Below are 19,277 nucleotides of genomic sequence, written 5' to 3' on the forward strand. Positions count from 1 at the left end.
CTGGGCAGCCACCCCTGACCCAGTCTTGAAGCCGGCACAACCTCCCTAACGCCCACCTGAGGATTTCATCAGCTTTGCAGTGCCAAAAAACAACCCCAGGAGCTCAGAGGCTTAGCACAACAACCACTTCCTTCTTCCAGTCACCTGGGGGCTGGGGTCAGCTGAGAATCTTCTGGGCTCTGCTGAGTTTGCATCCTGGTATCCCAGTGGAAGGAGCAGCCTCTAGCTGGGACATGTCTTGTGACAAAGGACACAAGAGCCGAAGAAGCCGAGCCTAACCATGCACTCTCGTTTAAAACTTCTGCTCAGATGTGGGAATCGAAATGTATGCTCGTTTGCTCCCCTTGGCCAAAGCAAATCCCATGACCAAGCCCGAAGTCTGTGAGGAACATGGACAAGTCACATGATACTGGCAGGGAGATATCATCTTTACGGTAAGGGAGCATAACAGGGGATCCTGTCTACCACAAGGACATTCTTTCCATGGCCCTTCAGAAACTTAACTCCCAGGAGGTATTTGGCTGGAAGGGACTGGAGAGTGATATTTTTCCACAGCAAAAAGCACAGATGGGATCTAGGTTAGGTTCTCTTGGGCACAAAGTATACACTGCATTCACTGGAACATCTTCAGCTAAAAGTAACAGAATTAAACTACAACAGATTGAGCAGTGAGGAAATATCACTATCACTTGTATACCAAGAAGCCAAGAGATGGCGGGGCTTGTCAGAGGACCCATGATGACATCAAGCACATCCCCACCCTCCTCCTGTCATCAATCACGTTCTTCTCGGTGTCTACAGTATCAGCCCTCATGGGGACAAAATGGCTGCAGCAGCTCCATATGTCCCATTCTCACATGACTGTGTCCAAAGGCAGAATACAAGGTTATTTATCATGTGTCTCTTTTTACCAGGGAGCAAAATCTTTCCCAGAAACATTTCAGACAAACTGGCTATTTGTAGTCATCATCATTCTCTGAGGCAGGGGCCCATTTTGGTTTCCCAGACCAATCAGGATTCTAGCCATGAGAAGACTGGGAAGTCAGCATATCAGTGGGTCTTTTTTTTTTTTTTTTTAAATTATTATCCAGTCTGACAACATGTGTCTTCTGATTGGGACATTTAGCCCATTTACATCCAGGATAACTATTGAGAAATATGAATTTAGTGCCACTGTTTTGCCTGTAAGATGACTGTTACTGCATATTGTTTCTGTTCCTTTCTGGTCTATGTTACTTTTAAGCTCTCTCTGCTTAGAGGACCCCTTTCAATATTTCTTGTAGGGATGGTGTGGTGATTGCAAATTCTTTTCATTTTTATTTGTCCTGGAAGCTTTTTATCTCCCCTTCTATTTTCAATGACAGCCGAGGTGGATAAAGTATTCTTAGCTGCATATTTTTCTCATTTGGTGCCCTGTATATATCATGCCAGCCCTTTCTGGCCTGCCAGGTCTCTGTGGATAGGTCTGTTGCCAATCTAGTGTTTCTGCCGTTGTAGGTTACAGACCTCTTTTCCTGAACTGCTTTCAGGATTTTCTCTTTGTCTCTGAGATTTGTAAGTTTTACTATTAGACTGGTCAGAGTGTTGACCTATTTTTACTGATTTTGGTGGGGGGGGGGTTCTCTGTGCCTCCTGGATTTTGATGCCTGTTTCCTTCCCCAAACTAAGGAAATTCTCCACTATAATTTGTTCCAATATACCTTCTACCCCCCACCCCCTGCCTCTCTTCCTTCTTCTTCTGGGATCCCAATTATTCTAATATTGTTCTGTCTTATGGTATCACTTATCTCTCAAATTCTCCCCTCATGATCCAGTAGTTATTTATCTCTCTTTTTCTCAGCTTCTTTATTCTCTATCATTTGGTCTTCTATATCTACTAATTCTGTCTCATTTATCTTAGCAGTAAGAGCCTCCATTTTTTTTATTGCACCTCATTAATAGCCTTTTTGATTTCGACTTGGTTAGATTTTATTTCTCCAGAAATGGAATCTCTGGTATCTTCTATGCTTTTTTTAAAGCCCATCCATTAATAATACAAGAATAGTAGGGGACTTTAACAGTCTTCTCACTGACATGAACAAATCATCTAAGCAAAAGATCAACAGGGCTTTAATTGACACACTGGACCACATGGACTTCATAAATATATTCAGAACATTCCATCCCAAAGCAACAGAATACACATTCTTCTCTAGTGCACAAGGAAACATTCTCCAGAATGGACCACATCCTGGGTCACAAATCAGGTCTCAATTGGTACCAAAAGATTGGGATCATTACCTGCATATTTTCAGACTCAATCACAAGAGGAAAATTGGAAAGAATTCAAATATATGAAGGCTAAAGAGCATCCTACTAAAGAATTAATGGGTCAACCAGGAGGTTAAAGAAGAATTGAAAAAATTCAATGGAAACAAATGAAAATGAAAACAAAACTGTTCAGAACATTTGGGATACAGCAAAGGCTCTCCTAAGAGAAAAGGATATAGCAATACAAGCCTTTCTCAAGAAACAAGAAAGTTCTCAAATACACAACCTAACCTTAGAGCTAAAGGATCTGGGAAAAGAACAGCAAATAAAACCTAAACCCAGGAGGAGAAGAGAAATAATAAAGATTAGAGCAGAAATCAATGAAATAGAAACCAAAAGAACAGTAGAACAGATCAACAAAACCAGGAGATAGCTCTTTGAAAGAATTAATAAGATTGATAAACCCCTGGCCAGACTCCTAAAAAAGAAAAGAGAAAGGACGCAAATAAGTAAAATCATGAATGAAAGAAGAGAGATCAGGGGCGCCTGGGTGGCTCAGTGGGTTGAGCCGCTGCCTTCAGCTCAGGTCGTGATCTCAGGGTCCTGGGATCGAGTCCCACATCAGGCTCTCTGCTCAGCAGGGGGCCTGCTTCCCTTCCTCTCTCTGCCTGCCTCTCTGCCTACTTGTGATCTCTCTCTGTCAAATAAATAAATAAAATCTTAAAAAAAAAAAAAAAAGAAAGAAGAGAGATCACAACCAACACCAAAGAAATACAAACAATTATAAGAACATATTATGAGCAACAATGTATCAACAAATTAGACAATCTGGAAGAAGTGGATGCATTTCTAGAGACGTCTAAACTGCCAAAACTGAACCAGGAAGAAATAGAAAACCTAAACAGACCCCAAGGAGCAAAGATATTGAAGCAGTCATCAATTCTCCCAACAAAAAAGACCCCAGGGCCAGATGGCTTCCCAGGGGAATTCTACCAAACATTTAAAGAAGAATTAATACCTATTCTGAAATTGTTCCAAAAAATAGAAATGGAAGGAAAACTTCCAAACTCATTTTACGAAGCCAACATTACCTTGATCCCCAAACCAGACAAAGGCCCCATCAAAAAGGAGAATTACAGACCAATATCCCTGATGAACATGGATGCCAAAATTGTCACCAAGACACTGTCCAATAGGATCCAACAGTACCTTAAAAGGATTATTCACCACCACCAAATGGGATTTATTCCTAAACTGCAAGGGTGATTCAGCATTTGCAAATCAATCAACATGATACATCACACTAATAAAAGAAAGGACAAGAACCATATGTTCCTCTCAATTGATGCAAAAAACATTTGACAAAATACAGCATTCTTTCTTGATTAAAACTCTTCACAGTGTAGGGATAAAGGGTACATACCTCAGTATCATAAAGCCATCTATGAAAAACCCACAGGAAATATCACTTTCAATGGGGGAAAATTGAGAGCTTGTCCCCTAGGGTTAGGAACACGGCAAAGATGTCCACTCTCTCTCACCACTGTTATTCAGCATAGTACTAGAAGTCCTAGCCTCAGCAATCAGACAACAAAAAGAAATAAAATGCATCTGAATTGGCAAAAAAAAAAAAAAAAAAGAAGTCAAACTCTCCCTCTTTGCAGAGGACATGATATATAATGTGGAAATCCCAAAAGACTCTACCCCAAAACTGCTAAAACTCATACAGGAATTCAGTAAATTGACAAGATATAAAATCAATGTACAGAAATCAGTTGCATTTCTATACATCAACAGCAAGACAGGAGAAAGAGAAATTAAGGAGCTGATCCCATTTACAATTACACCCACACCCACAAGATATCTAGGAATATATCTAACCAAAGAGGCAAAGAATCTGTACTCAGAAAACTATAGAATATTCATGAAAAATTGAGGAAGACACAAAGAAATAGAAAAACATGTTCATGGTTTGGAAGAACAAGTGTTGTGAAAATGTCTGTGCTACCTAGAGGAATCTACACATTTAATACAATTACTATCAAAATACCATAAACTTTTTTCAAAGAAATGGAAACAATAATCCTAAAATTTGTATGGAACCAGAAAAAAACATGAATAGCCAGAGGAATGTTGAAACAGAAAAGCAAACTGGTGGCATCACAGCTCTGGACTTCAAGCTCTATTACAAGCTCTCTTTCAAGCTCTAATCATCAAGACAATCTGGTACTGGCACAAACAGACACATAGACCAATGGAACAGAAATAGAGAACCCACAAATGGACCCTCAACTCTAAGGTAATCTAATCTTCAACAAAGCAAAAAAGAATGTCCAAAGGAAAAAAAAGACATTATCTTCAACAAATGGTGTTGGGAAAATTGGACAGCCATAGGCAGAAGAAGGAAACAATCATTCCTTACACCACACACAAAAATAGACTCAAAGTGGATGAAAGACTTAAATGTGGGACAGGAAACCATCAAAATCCTTGAGGAGAACATGGTCAGCAACCTCTTCGATCTCAGCCACAGCAACTTGTTTCTAGAAGCATCACCAAAGACAAGGGAAGCAAGGGTAAAAATGAACTATTGGGACTTCATCAAGATGAAAAGCTTTTGCACAGCCAAGGAAATAGTCAACAAAACCAAAAGACAACTGACAGAATGAGAAAAGATATTTGCAAGTGACATATCATATAAAGGGCTAGTATCCAAAAATCTATAAAGAACTTATCAAACTCAACACCCAAAGAACAAATAATCCAATCAAGAAATGGGCAGAAGACATGAACAGACACTTCTGCAAAGACATCCAAATGGCCCACAGACACATGAAAAAGTGCTCCACATCACTTGGTGTCAGGGAAATACAAATCAAAACCACAGTGAGATACCACCTTAGACCAATCAGAATGGCTAAAATGAACAAGTCAGGAAAAAATAGATGTTGGCAAGGATGCAGAGAAAGGGGAACCCTCCTTCAATGTTGGGAATGCAAGCTGGTGCGGCCACTTTGGAAAACAATATGGAGGCTCCTCAAAAAGTTGAAAATAGAGCTACCCTATGACCCAGATAAAAGAGACAAAGATACAAAGATAGTATCTTTGTATTTACACCAAATATACAAAGATAGTGTACCGACAGGGCACGTGCACCCCAAAGTTTGTAGCAGCAATGTCCACAATAGGCAAACTATGGAAAGAGCCCAGATGCCTATTGACAAATGAATGGATAAAGAAGATATACAATGGAACATTACGCAGCCATGAAAAGATGAAATCTTGCCATTTGCAATGACATGGATGGAACTAGAGGGTATTATGCTAAGCGAAATAAGTCAGTCAGAGAAAGACAATTATCATATGATTTCATTGATACGTGGGATTTGAGAAATGAGGCAGAAGAGGGTCACAGGGGAAGAGGAGAAAAAATGAAACAAGACAAAACCAGAGAGGGAGATAAACCGTAAGAGGCTCTTAATCTCTGGAAACAAAGGAGTGGAGGGAGTGGTGCGAGGGATGAGTGGCTGGGTGATGGACACTGGGGAGGGTATGTGCTATGGTGAGTTCTGTGAATTGTGTAAGACTGATGAATCATAGACCTGTACCCCTGAAACAAATAATACACTTTATATTAGTAAAAATTTAAAAATTAAAATTAAAAAAATTAAAAGTGCAAAAAACAGGTATAAGAAGAGGAAGAAGAAGAAGAGGAGGAGGAGGACTGGGAGGTGCAAGTAAGTGACTATTTGAGGAAACAATAGTGTGGGCCAGGGCTCTATACAAAAAAAGTGTTCAGTGGAAGAGTATCTACAGGCAATAACTACATTCAAACCAATCAGACGAGTTCCTTCTGAAATTCAGGTCAAGCAAGTCTGAATATGGTGCAGCCCTGTGCGCCGTGGGAGCCTCTCCCTTGTCTTCTCCTAAGGGACTGTTCTTTCCTTGTATCTGTTCTTTGCTGACCCAGTGTGGATTTTTCATGCTCTCTTTTGGTTCCCCCGCCCCAAAACGAGGTCTGGAGAGTGCCATTTCATAGCAGTTTATAGACAAGGAGCCACTGGAACCCGGTACTCCCCCAAATTCTCTTGAGTGCGCTCTCCACATGTCGATAGTCCCAACATTGTGGATCCTGCTTCCCAATTTAGAATTTAAAAACTGACCTTCCGGGGCGCCTGGGTGGCTCAGTGGGTTAAGCCGCTGCCTTCGGCTCAGGTCATGATCTCAGGGTCCTGGGATCGAGTCCCGCATTGGGCTCTCTGCTGAGCAGAGAGCCTGCTTCCCTCTCTCGCTCTCTGCCTGCCTCTCCACCTACTTGTGATTTCTCTCTGTCAAATAAATAAATAAAATCTTTAAAAAAAAAAAAACTGACCTTCCTCCCTAAGTGCAAAGAGGGATTTAAGTTCTGTTGGCACACGCACCCACAGGGGTCTTGGTGTGCAGTGAATCATACTGGGGAAACCGCTAGGTCCCCAGCATTTCTTTCGCGGGTGCAATATTGCTTTTGGCTTCCTTCCAGTTGCTTTCTTTTGGCTCTTTCTGCATAAGAAAGGATCAAAGGATCAAAGACAATACAAGGGGATCTAACCACTGTTGCTACATCCCTCCCAATTACGCCTTGGGGAATAAGTGAAAAAACACAGGATATACAGGATGGGTTTATATTCTAAGATGGAAAATTCCACCTATAAACCTGGTAGTCTGCTGGATATAATCCAGGGATTTCCTTAGCTTTAAGCCAGTTTTGTTTTTTTGTTTTTTTTAGTCTCTGAAAATTCTAGACATGTTCCTCTCCAGTCACAGTTTCCTGATACCTGCCATGGATCCCTAGGAGTAAAATCGGGAGGAATATGTACAGAACATACTTGCGATGTTTTCATAGGGCTTTTCTTCAAAGTAAGTTGGTGTCTGCTGTTCTGGAGGAGATCTGGGTCTGTGATCCGACTCAGGTCTGGCTACTGAGTAAGACGCCGTAATTCTGCATCAGGCTTCTGACTCCAGACATAAAGGATTCTCAGCTGTGCAACTCCAGTAAGAATGAGTTGACTCCTCAATTGTTTTCTGTTCTAGGGACCGACTGACCACATCCCTGCCACCGAAGATGCCTGTGGGCAAACAATTTTTATTCATACTCCAACGTTTTTTTTGTCTCAGGGAACCTTGCCTGACGTGTTTAAATGTCCCTGGTTTGGGATCGCATCACCCCTATTGAAATCAGGAGTCTGTTTCCATGGACTCACCTCTCACTTATGTTGCTTGCTTGCAAAGTAGAGCCTCTCCTGTGCTTTTTAAGTGGCACATGGCTTGGGCCAGAGTCCCGCTCCAGATGGGGAGCCACAAGAGGAACAGCTGAGGGGGTCAGACCTCAGCTGCAAAATCCACCTAACCACTTTGAACCTGAAGACAGGCCTCAGAAACAAAAGTCCAATGTCAGAGGGGGCTCCGGCTGGGCCAGCGATGGCCAGAGCCACATCCCTTCTGAGACTCTAGGTCCATAGACTCATGGTGGAGTCCTCACTCTTAAAGAGGAGGTAACTGACACTAACCAAGAGAGGCAGTTGCCCAATGTGACACTTCCTAAAAGAAAGAAGACCTTACTTGGCACTTATCTTTTTTTCTTTTTCCATTTTGAACATGACCTCAATGCAGGGAGGTGAAAGGTCATGACTTGTCAGGGAGGAAGAATATCCTCTACCCTTTCAAGGTCCTTCTAGCTGACTAAGAATTAAATTGAGGGGAACCTGCTTGGCTCAGTTGGGTTAGGTGTCCAACTCCTGATTTCAGCTCAGGTCGTGATCTCAAGCCCCATGTTGGGCTCCCTGCTCAGCTTGGAATCTGCTTAAGACTCTCTTTCCTACTTCCTCTGTCTCATCCCCTGCCCCACCCCTCAAATAAATAAATACACCTTTTTTTTTTTAAAAAAAGATTCCATTTACTTATTTGGCAAACAGAGATCACAAGTGGGCAGAGAGGCGGGCAGAGAGAAAGGGGGAAGCAGGCTCCCTGCTGAGCAGAGAGCCTGATGCGGGTCTCAATCCCAGGACCCTGGGATCACAACCTGAGCCGAAGGCAGAAGCTTCAACCCACTGAACCACCCTGGTGCCCCAATAAATACACCTTTTTAAAAAAAATAATTAAATTGAGATGAGACAGATTAACAGGAGAAAAATAAAATTTAATTTTGTGCATGTGGGGAATCCACATAGACATGGAAATTCCAAAGACAGTCGGGCAACATGGGGTATATATGTCATTCTGAACTAAGGGGGAGAGGTCTGAAACTGAAAGAAGACATGCACTTCAACAGAAGATGAAAAAGTAAATGTTTGGTAAATATTTGCTGGACCACCCAGAGATGATGGGACATAGAGACTGTTGTTCAAACCTGCCTTACTAGGTCCCTCCCTGTTTACCATACTTAGTTCATAGTATCATGTACTTATCTATGGTGATAAGTACACTGCTATTCCTGGAGCAGGACTCCTAATAAATTCTTTTAGGCATTTATGGGAGAGGTAAAGACCACTTCCTGAATCTACTGCTAAATCTGATTGCCTTTAACAGGAAAATAATCTTCATGCCAAGGTGGCCCATCTTAGGAAAGCCTGCTTCGGTCCCTCCATACTCTTAGGCTCCTTTCAGAAATAAAGCTCACTTGGAAGCAGATGGATAGTGCGGGCCTGGGGCCAAGACCAAAGGAACCAATAGATCTTGGACCATCAGGATCTTGGGTCCAAAGAACCTGAAGCCAGAGAATGACGTTAGTAGAGGGGGTGCCCTCCCTGAGCCCCCCAAGCATAAGCTCATTCTGATGGAGGTCCTGCTCACAGCAGCAAGCCTGCTTCATTCTCTGCCGGCCGCTAAGCCGACTGCCCCGGCTTCTCCCACCAGACCCTGTGGGAAACCAGTGTGATTGTCTGAAAACCAGCTGCAGCCTCTTTGTAGCCTTATAATAAAGCCGTTATGACAGTGGATGGGAAGCAGGTAAGCGCATCTTAAGTGCTGATGACCTAGCCAGGGGCCATCTCCCCATCCCGCCCCCACCACACACATGGTCGCTGGCCTTCTCCCAGGCTCACAGAGCCCTGCTGTTCACGGGGCGGCAGGAGCCCCTCTGCAGATCCAGGTGACGGGCTGGAAGCATTCTGAGACTGCCAAGGAAGCCCTCGACTGGTTTAGGAGAAGAAAGGTGACCCAGTTCCAGGCAGTGAAGGGCGGGAATGAGACAGTCAGGGGGTGACGGGAAAGCTGTAACTCCCAGAAACCCAGAGGCATGTGATAGGTGATGCAGTCGGTTGGGCGTCGGACTCTTGGTTGCAGCTCAGGTCCTGATCTCAGGGTCATGGTCTCGAGTCCTGCGTCCAGCTCCAAGCTCAGCACAGAACTGGCTTCGAAGTCTGTCTCCCTCTCCTACTGCCTCTCACCTGATGCTCACACGAACACATGCCCTCTCTCAAGATCAAACAAATAAATAAATCTTTTTTAAAAAGAGAGAGAGAGACACGTGATGAGAAACATCTCCCTTCACTGCCTTTGGACACTGCCAGGTCAACACGTGCCCCTTACGTCTGTTGCAGCCACAGCGGACCAAGGCGGCTGGCCTCCAGGTAGCTTGAGACCGTAGCAGGACTAACTCCATCTTGAATTCACTTGGCTTTGAACGTTTCTCCCTCCCCTGTTACTCCACAGTAGACCCATTCGTAGGCTGTAAGCGCACTGGGGGAACTCGCTGACCTTGGGGTAAACCCGAATGCGGGAACTAGCTGACCTTTAGATTTTAATGAGAACACTGAATTAAGACCGGACACATTACACAAAATAAACTAACCAGCACATTCTTTCACGTCACTCCCTAAGCCTTCATTACTAATAATCAGTTCTGTTTAGAGTTTCTTAGGGAACTTGAAGAACCTGGCCCAGGTTTATTGAAGACATTTGATTGATGGCTCAAGGCCTGGGGAAGCTTTGGCAGGTGTCTTTTTCATTCCTCTTCTCCTTTAGAAGACCTGCCTGCATGGAGTTGGGAGGGTGAATTTTGGGGCCATCAGTACGCCATCTTCTCTCTTGGCTAGCTTTCTTAACAAAAATCATTTTCCATGCCCCAACACTTGGTCTCTCTCCATTTACTGGCATGTCCTACAGTGAGCAGATCGGACCTGGGTTCAAGGACAAGCCACAGTGATTCCCTCTTCTGAGTTGGGTAATCACTGGCCCTTCCATATAGAGCAAATGTTAACTCTCCTTAAAAAAATAAAATAAAATAAAATAAGGAAGTTTATGATGGCTTCTGAGTGAATCTGCTGGTTATGTGTATGACTCTTGGCCTCAGATCAGGTCTGGATCTCAGGGTCAGCCATGTGAGTCCTGCTTTGGGCTCCAAGCTAGGTATGAGCCTACTTTCAAGTTTCAAGAAAACAGATTTTTATGCAGTACTTTTTAAAGAGTATCAAAAGGAGGGACGCCTGGGTGGCTCAGTTGGTTAAGCAGCTGCCTTCGGCTCAGGTCATGATCCCAGCGTCCTGGGATCGAGTCCCACATCGGGCTCCTTGCTCAGCAGGGAGCCTGCTTCTCCCTCTGCCTCTGCTGCCATTCTGTCTGCCTGTGCTCGCTCTCTCCCTCTCTCTCTCTGACAAATAAATAAAAATCTTTAAAAAAAAAAAAAAAGAGAGACTTTAAAAAAAAAAGTATCAAAAGGAAAAGTGAAAGGAAAACTCTCAAAGTTGCTATAAAAGTGGGTCCACACCCAGCTGAATAGCAGACACCACCATGGCTGAGGTAAGCCTCCTGGGACTTCCTATCTGTGGCTCTCCGGCAGCAGGGCAGCCCTCTCCTCTAAGGGACTGAGTCTGGGTTCCTGGTCTTGGCACACTGAACTCCAGAGTTTGGAAAGGCTTTAGAAGGATGTTATGGAAAACTCTTAGTTGTTTCAAAGTCCCTTTTCCTGCAGGACAGTGAGGGCTTCGGGCCCAGTGAGCCTCCTCCATCCTTTGGCTCAGCACGGGGCGCAGGGGCTCCTGGGGAAGGAGCTGTGGTGGGTTGGGGACTTCGCTCACCTGAGCTGGGAAGCACCTGGTGTGTGGGCCTGGGGGTGTGGGGGGTGGTATTCCAGGACTTGGGAAGTGAGGAGATCCCCAATAAGCTTATCTCCCTCACGGGGGCTGGAGTTCAGTGCCTGCCCAGCTCTACCCGCCCCCCTTGCTCTTCCCTCCTTGGCATCTGTCCTGCCTCGGTAGGTATGCTGCAATTCCAGCTTTCTGACTCCGGACCTCCCTTTCGTTTATTTTTTTGTTTTGTTTTGTTTTTAAGATTTTATTTATTTATTTGACACAGAGAGAAAGGGGAGCTACAGGCAGAGGAAGAGGGAAAAGCAGGCTCTCTGCTAAGCAGGGAGCCCAACTCGGGGCTCGATCCCAGGACTCTGGGATCAGACCTGAGTCTAAGAGAGTCTCTTGACTGACTGAGCCACCCAGGTGCCCTGACTGATCTCCCGACCTGTCAGCCCTGATGTGCAGATCTACACAGGTCTAGGCAGGGGCAGGCCGGCTCCCCGGTTGGTGTGCACTGAAGGGGAAAGAGTTGAACTCAGGCAATTCCAGGAAATGAGGCTGTTCTCAGAAGGAGCAGCCCAGTCTACACCCAGCTGATCATGGGGGTGGGCCAAGGGATGGACTGTTGTCAAAATAAATCTGGCTTTTGTTGCCCGGGCAACCTCTCCTTCTCCAAGCCAGCTGGGTTGACCATTTAACTGCCAGCAGCTCCTGTGCAGGAGCTAACTAAGCTAACTAAGGTCTGGGCTGACCTTAGTTAGACACGGAATCTCAGAGTGAAAAATCCCCTTTTGATTCCCATATGGGAACCATCCCTGGGCCTGCTGTGCCCTGGCTGAGAGAGAGGAGGAGCAGGGCCCCATGTCCCTGCCCCGCGGACCCTCCAGCCCCTTTTCCATGCAGAGTCCCTCTGACCCCCCATTCCAGGCCAGACCCTTCACTGGATCCTGGGGGGCAACATACAGGATCCTGCCCCAGGGGAGCTCAAAGCCCAGAGGGAGGTGCAGACAGACACAGGGAATCCCAGCAGGACACGATGCATGCAGAGGGAGGTACAGGTCCCAGGGACCTGGGGGCCCAGAGAGTGGCAGCTGAGGCAGTCTGGGGCCCTGAGGGCAGCTTCTCAGAAGGATGCTTGATGTGGGGGAGAAGAGGAAGGGAGGGGGTGAGGAGGTGACTGTGACTCAGACAGACGGATATGCAGAAGACCAGAGACAGGAGCCAGCTCTGTGTTGCGGTGAAGGGCAAGCCAGTCAACCTGCGGGCAGAGGGCGGGGACGGTGAGGAGGGCTGAGCTGCCCAAAGTGTGCGCACTGAGCCCTGAGGCCATGGGAAGGTCATAGTGAGATGTGCCCCTTGAGAAGGCCACAGTGGGTCTTGGGGAGACTGGATGTGGGGTTGCAGGGACAGGAGGCCAGGGTGGGCAAAAGAGATACAGTCAAGAAGCTGTAGAGTTGAGGGACTGGCTGGCTAAGTCAGAAGAGCATGTGACTCTTGATCTCAGGGTCGTGAGTCGAACCCAGCTCCGTGTTGGGTGTGGTGATTACTAGAATGAATAAAATTTAAAAACATAATACTCAAGGCTGTGAGGTTTTAGAGGCAGGCCCAGAGACTGTCCTGATGAGTTCAGAGGGTAGGAAGTGGACCAGGACATGAATTCAGGAGAAGCCCCCAGGGTTAGATTTGGTAGTTGGATATTGGCGTGACAAAGAGGACTGAGGAAAGCTGACCCTGGGTCCCTGATTAGATGGCCTGGAATGAGGGACAGAGGGGTGTGGTTTGCTGAAAGCAGGCACAGAAGGAAGAGAAACTGAAACATTCTCCAATCTGATGCTGTGGAAGCCTGGGAGCTGGTGGGGGGAGGGGGGAGGGGCACTGAGGAGCAGGAAAGTGGTGTGGATGGGGAGGGAGGCAGGGGCAAATCAGGGGGAGAAGAGGCAGCTCAGCGCTGCCCAGCTGAGTGCTCTGGGCCAAGCCCCTGTCTCTCTGACCCTCAGTGGCCCACCTGAGCAATGGGGTGATGCTTCCTTCCCTCAGGACTGTGGAAAAAGTGCCTACAGAGGCCTGCTTTGTGCATGCTGGGTGCAGGCCCCCTCAGGGCCAGAAGTTGGCCAGCCCTACAGATCCTCAGGTCCCCTCAGGATGCTGTCAGCTCATGTCCCTTGGGTTGGCATCTCCAGCAGCGGGTGTCCCGGGGCTGGAGGGGACAGAATCTGAGTAGAGCAAGTGCCTGGTGCAGCCATGGCCACTGAGGGACAAGAGGTGTGGGGAGGACTTGCAGAGGGTCGAGAAGCTGCCGACTCACCTCCCCGGCTGCTGGGGAGGGGTCTGGGGCCCCCAGGCTCAGAAGGGGTTTTCACACAGATGGTCATGTCTGCACACACAGGGGTAGGTGTACAACGTACCTGCACATGCACATCACCGACTTGGTGTGCACACAAGTACACCCAGCACACACATGCATACCAGACAGATACACACACACACACACACACATGCGCCCATGAGTACTCCCAACACATACATGCAAACCCAACATACACACACACACTAGTGTGTGCATGACAATGCCCAACACACACACGAAAACCCCCATGCAACACAAAAGATGTATCCCACATACATGCACAATCCCAACATATACAGCACATGCTGATATGCAGGTACATAGAACACAACACAGAGAACACACAAGCACCACATGTACATATACACATGTGTGCTCCCCCACATGCATGCCATACAACGCAAGCATGCACACACGTGCATACATCATAATATGCACGCACTGAATCAATCTCTACTCCCCTATTCCACAAGGACATTTTCTCCAGGCTTCCAGGACCCAGTGGTGTGGAACTCCGGAACATGACGGCAGGACCAGGACCCCACAGGACCCAGGAGTTCCCTCCCATGCCAGGCTCCCACCAAGTGGTGAGCATCACCCAGTGGGGTCCCCAGGCCAAGCTGCAGGGCCCTAGCTGCGCTGTCTACTGTTGCCTGGAAGGCTGCTTACACCACCTTGGGTTTTTGTGTTACAGTTTGGTCAGGAACCCAAACCTGGAGACCTGATTGAGATTTTCCGCTTTGGCTACAAGCACTGGGCTGTCTATGTGGGAGATGGTTATGTGATCCACCTGGCTCCTCCAAGTAAGCGCTGTTGGAAATATTATTTTGTTAATTTCTATAATCATTTGTTCTGTTTTTGAGATTCCGCATATGAGTGAAATCATATGGTATTTGTCTTTCTCCGTCTGATGTATTTCGCTGAGCATAATACCCTGTAGGTCCGTTCACTGTGCCGCAAATGGCAAGATCTTTTTTCATGGCAGAATAGTACTCCATAGGGAGTTTAATTTCTGGAGCTTGGTTGCCCCTTCCAGCCTTTCAGCCTCAGTAAGGGCTGTGCCAGGTGTACCTACGGGTCTCCCTGGGGACCCACCTCTAGCAGTTGCTTGGGGTTTGGGTCCCTCTGCACCAAGAAGGGTGGGAACTCCTCATCCACCCCCCTTTTCTGCAGTCATCAGCTTTGTACTTGTCAAGGGAGTATGACCTTGATGGAATCACAGAAGGTTCATAATCTGTTCCCCCAGGGAGAAGGCGGTGCTCAGCCCATATATGCATAACCAAGAGGGCCGCAGAGGAGCTACAGGTGTAGAAGGTCCACTTCTCTAGAAACATTACTGCTCCTCATTTCAGTTTAGGAAGCCAGGGCCCAGAGACCACAAGCACCTCTCCAAAGCCACACAGCCTGTGACTGACCCTGCTCCCTTTTCCCTTCCCCTCTGCTCATGCTCTTGTGGACGGTGCCAAGGGCCTGTGGAAGGACCCCTACAGGCCTGCCCAGCACAGATCCCCCTGTTTTCTCTTTGTGAATCCTTAGGCGAAGTTGCGGGAGCTGGTGCGGCCAGCATCATGTCCACCCTGACCGAGAAGGCCATAGTGAAGAAGGAACTACTGTGTGATGTGGTTGGCAGAGACAAGTACCAGGTCAATAACAAACACGACGACAAGCACTCGCCGCTGCCTCCCAGCAAAATCGTCCAGCGGGCGGAGGAGCTGGTGGGGCAGGAGCTGCCCTATTCGCTGCGCTGTAAGAACTGCGAGCATTTCGTGAACGAGCTGCGCTACGGAGTCCCCCGCAGTGACCAGGTGCGTCCTCAGCCTCGTCCCCATCCCCAGGAGCCAGACTGTTCCGTCAGCCGGCGGGGGATGGGCATCGGGCACCTAGAAGGCCGAGGAGGCCACACTCAGGGTAGGGACGAGGGTGGGGAGACGGGTAGGTCGGCCCCGTGGGCCGGCGCCGTTGTGCACCATGACCCACGATGTGAGTCACTGCCCGGGAAGAATCCTGTGTTTTGGACAGCACTGTTTGTCTTTTACCCACTTAAACATTGCTCAAAGTGAAGAAAGCACATGAGAAGTTTCCTTTTCCCAAAACAATTCTGAGGCTTTAACACGGAGAATAAACAGCTCATTCTCGGTAGTCTCGTAGAATTCCTGTTTATCCATATTTAAAAAAAAAAAAAAAAAAGGCAGATTTCTTAGCACTTCTAATGAAGAACAGCTTTCGTGTTTCATAATATTCTGCTTTATGACCTGTGCCGCCCACCTGCAGCCCTTTTGGGGTCAGAGCTCTGGTAATTAGGCTCCCCCAGCAGCCCGGCCCGTGAGAAGTCAGTGCGTCCCCCCCTGCAAAAATGTGCACTCTCAGACTCACCAGGGCCCCCTGTCTTGTGTTTGGTTTCTTTGCTTCCGCACCGAGCACGCTCACAGCGAGCTGTTGTTGATTTCCTTGACGAAGTTCCTTTTGTGCGAAGTCGCTGTCTCATGCATTCTCCCTCCATGAGGTTCTGTAAAGAACCAGGGGCACATTGTTCCTCCTCCCTTATCTGCAGACTGTTTCTCCCACCCTGACAAATCATTTAGCAAGGAAAATGCTGGGAACGAGAGCTTTCATGTGGGTACCGCCCCCCCCCCCCGAAAACCGCTGCGGCTGCCACAAAGCCACGCCTGATGACCTCTACCGTGAAGGTTAAAGACTGACTCGCAGTCACATCTTGGGTCTGTAGCTTCGTCCAGACCTTGTCATCCTGGCCTCTGGCTGCTAGGAACCTCAGTTCTGGGTACCGTGTGATGTCAGGGACACTGGTGTGTTTCCTGTCACTGCACACCACCACAAGGGCCCACTTAGGGGCAGCGCCGAGATGTATTTATTTTTAGCCCGTGAAGACCTCCAAATTCTTCTCTATAATGGTCATTAAGGGTTTGTGGCAGCCACATGCATACAATCTAGGCAAGTTCTGTGCTTAGGGGAGCAAGGGCAGTGCCGACCGTGTCAGGTAAGGGCGTTAGTTTTGCGTACAAAGTTCATATTTTCATATTTTTTATTCCTGGGATTTGGGGTACATGGTTCTCACTGGACTTGTTGGCATAAAATCATGATTAGACATCTTTCTCTTTGCTTGTTCTTGATTCTGCTTAAACCCCTGGCTTGGCTCGTGGGTGAGATTTCTAGATCTATGTTGGTGACCATCTTTCACGCCCTCGTGTGGGAAAAAGTACGGTTTTGCTGATTTGGGCCATCGGGCCTTCATTGGGGACAGTGGCCATGAGAGCAGACTCTCCATTTGCATTGTCACGGGGTCTGGTGTCCCCAGAGCTGTGCCCGGATAGTGCTGGAAATAGGAAGAGGCCGAACTTTCTCTCTGTTTCTTGCTGATCTGAACTGTTTCCACTGGGTTCTGTTCCCTTCAGTGTCGCTGCTGGACCTGATGGACCATGAAGGCGCTGGAAAGGGGGCCCTAAGGACATTGTGGCGCAGAGACTGGGAAAGAAGCAGGGGACAGGGCCGCGGGATACACTGACCTTGCAGCCAGACTGCAAATTAGGGCAACAGACTAAAGTGTTGGGATGTTTTCTGAGTCACCTGCTCGTCTTCCTAAAACACCGTGGTCTTTGCCTCCCCTGTGGGATGGTTTCCTCATCATCTTCTTACCTTTCAAGTTTTTTTAGATGTGGCAGTGGCATTTGAAGTTGGAGGGTGCAAAAAGATTTTGTATCAGGTTTCTGGGCTGACGAGGCAGGCTGCTATTTCTTTGTCCTTTTTTTTTTTCTGGAATAGTTTTTAAAATTTAAGTTTTAGATTTTCAAAGTAATGCGAGCGTAGAAGTTGTAAAGATAGCCAGTTCTCAAAAATCCCCTCTTTGCTCCTCCCCATCTCACCAGGCCACCATTCTTTTCTCTTTTAGCTTGGCACAGGAGCTCCTCCTTTGCACAACCACCTTCTGGGGATTTAGGGACTTAAAATACCCACAGAGTAGGTCGAGTTGGCCTTGGGCCCGTGCACAGCCCTGGCCAGCGGCCTCCACCCCGGGTTCTGTCCCCATCCAGCTCTCTTTTCCCCATTTCCCTGCCAGTATGTGTTGACTCCTGAGTTGTCGGGTGGGCCAAGGGGCACGTGAGTCTCCTGGAACTGAGTGTTCTTGTTGAACGGACTGTCCGTCCTCAGATCCCCGACAGCGTGTGACCTCCCCCTCCCTCTCTTGCAGGTCAGAGATGTCGCTGTGGCGGCCGGCATCGCAGGACTGGGCTTGGCAGCCATGGGCCTCATTGGAGTCATGTTCTCAAGAAACAAGCGGCAGAAGCAATAAGTTGAAGGGCCTGACCCATCGGCAGGGACGTTATCCACTGAGCGGGTCTGGTTGTGCCAGAGGTTTTGCGGTTGGGTTTGTGGGTTTCATTCTGTTTTATAGTGAGGCTTATTTTTACAGAATAAAATAAAGCCCAGCAAGGGAGCGCTTTACTGGAGAAACCGCAGCAGGAACTGGCTGGCGTCAAGTCTGTTGGGGGCGCAGCGGGGCTCGGGGCCTGGCCACGCCAGCGGGCGCCCTGGGCCTTGGGCGCTGTCCTCTCCCTTTGTCTCTGTGGCTGTGGCCTTTGTCCTGCAGGAGTCAGCCCAGCTCTGGCTGTCTCAAGGCTGGGGTAATTCTGGTAATTCTGGTTGTGGGGAGGCAGGGGAGCAGCAAGGGGGACCCGCAGCCCTGACTGATGGGCCACAACACGACCCTTCAGACAGCGAGGACCCTCGGCCCGGAACTAGAGCCAGCGCGGCTTCTCGGACTCTGCAGCTGGATCTGTGGGTGTTTGGCGGAGTCAAAGCCAAACCAAAGCCGACGTCTGCCACGAGGAAAGTCAGTAGAGGCTCTTGCCGATCTTGTGAAATCCTTTCCTATCTCCCTCTGTTCTCCACACCTGGAATCGGGGTTACATATAGGAGGTTGGGTAAGGGGCAGTATCCTACTTCAGGAGGCTACCACAAGGTCTTACAAGCAGTGGGGCACAAAATCAGAACCTTTAGAAGTCTGTTCTGGTGACAGATGTCCCTGGCTGAAAGCCACTCAGTTGGCAAAACAGGGCGGAATCCCAGGTGGTCTCGGGATGCCCGGGGTCACAGAAAGAATGGAGGTGCCCGAGTGCAGCAGAGTTCCTGATCATCTGAGCAGAGAAGCCATCTGCAAATAGCGAACCTCCACACTGTTTTTTTTTTTGTTCCGGGTTACCATAAATCACCAACAGGGTCAGGGGACTGCTTTCCCAGCAGGGCCCTGGCAAGCTGCAGAAATATGGGGAGACACCACCCCGCCGGAGGAATGGAGAGGTGCGCACAAGAGTACTCAAAGTTTGCAGACTCCAAGCTGGGTGGCGGGCCAGAGATAACAACGCTGAGTCAGAGGCTGGGTGAACACAGAGTGAGGAGGGAAACCATGGAGACAAGAGTGGCTGCTTGTCTGTGAAGGTGCCCTGAAGAGTTGGGGGGTGCAAGCATTCAGTTCTGGGGCTGGAAACCTCAGCGGGGTCTTTTTCAGCCCTCCATTGGTTCTGAAAGCCTAAAGGGAGCAGAGGAGCGCCACCTAGTGGATTCTGGAGCCACTTACACTTAGCCCAGTCCAATGACAAGGGAGGGCAATTCTGACCTGG

The 19,277-nt window shown here is 47.9% G+C and overlaps 1 protein-coding gene and 1 long non-coding RNA gene across 2 annotated transcripts; one reads left to right on the top strand and one right to left on the bottom strand.

Annotated features, from left to right (window-relative positions):
* Positions 1 to 10,560: 10,560 nt before the first annotated feature.
* On the top strand, positions 10,561 to 18,116 carry LOC309873171 (phospholipase A and acyltransferase 3-like). The gene is made up of 5 exons (XM_082748282.1): positions 10,561 to 10,693; positions 10,936 to 11,025; positions 14,339 to 14,447; positions 15,181 to 15,449; positions 17,849 to 18,116. The coding sequence occupies exons 2-5, from the start codon at positions 11,017 to 11,019 to the stop codon at positions 17,948 to 17,950; spliced, it is 489 nt and encodes a 162-aa protein (XP_082604408.1). The 5' UTR covers positions 10,561 to 10,693; positions 10,936 to 11,016; the 3' UTR covers positions 17,951 to 18,116.
* LOC309873182 lies at positions 15,669 to 16,639 on the bottom strand. Its single transcript, XR_014316219.1, has 2 exons — positions 16,018 to 16,639; positions 15,669 to 15,797 (listed from the first exon to the last, which is right to left on the bottom strand). It is a non-coding gene; the product is annotated as an uncharacterized lncRNA (long non-coding RNA).
* Positions 18,117 to 19,277: the final 1,161 nt, after the last annotated feature.

This window comes from Mustela nivalis (genome assembly GCF_964662115.1).
Source record: "Mustela nivalis genome assembly, chromosome: 9".
Lineage (NCBI taxonomy): Eukaryota > Metazoa > Chordata > Mammalia > Carnivora > Mustelidae > Mustela > Mustela nivalis.

Bases quoted from the DNA above. Each gene is read 5' to 3' on its own strand.
- LOC309873171 (XM_082748282.1), top strand. The intron at 14,448-15,180 runs GTAAGCGCTGTT...GTGAATCCTTAG, and splicing joins GATCCACCTGGCTCCTCCAA to GCGAAGTTGCGGGAGCTGGT. The intron at 15,450-17,848 runs GTGCGTCCTCAG...CCTCTCTTGCAG, and splicing joins GAGTCCCCCGCAGTGACCAG to GTCAGAGATGTCGCTGTGGC.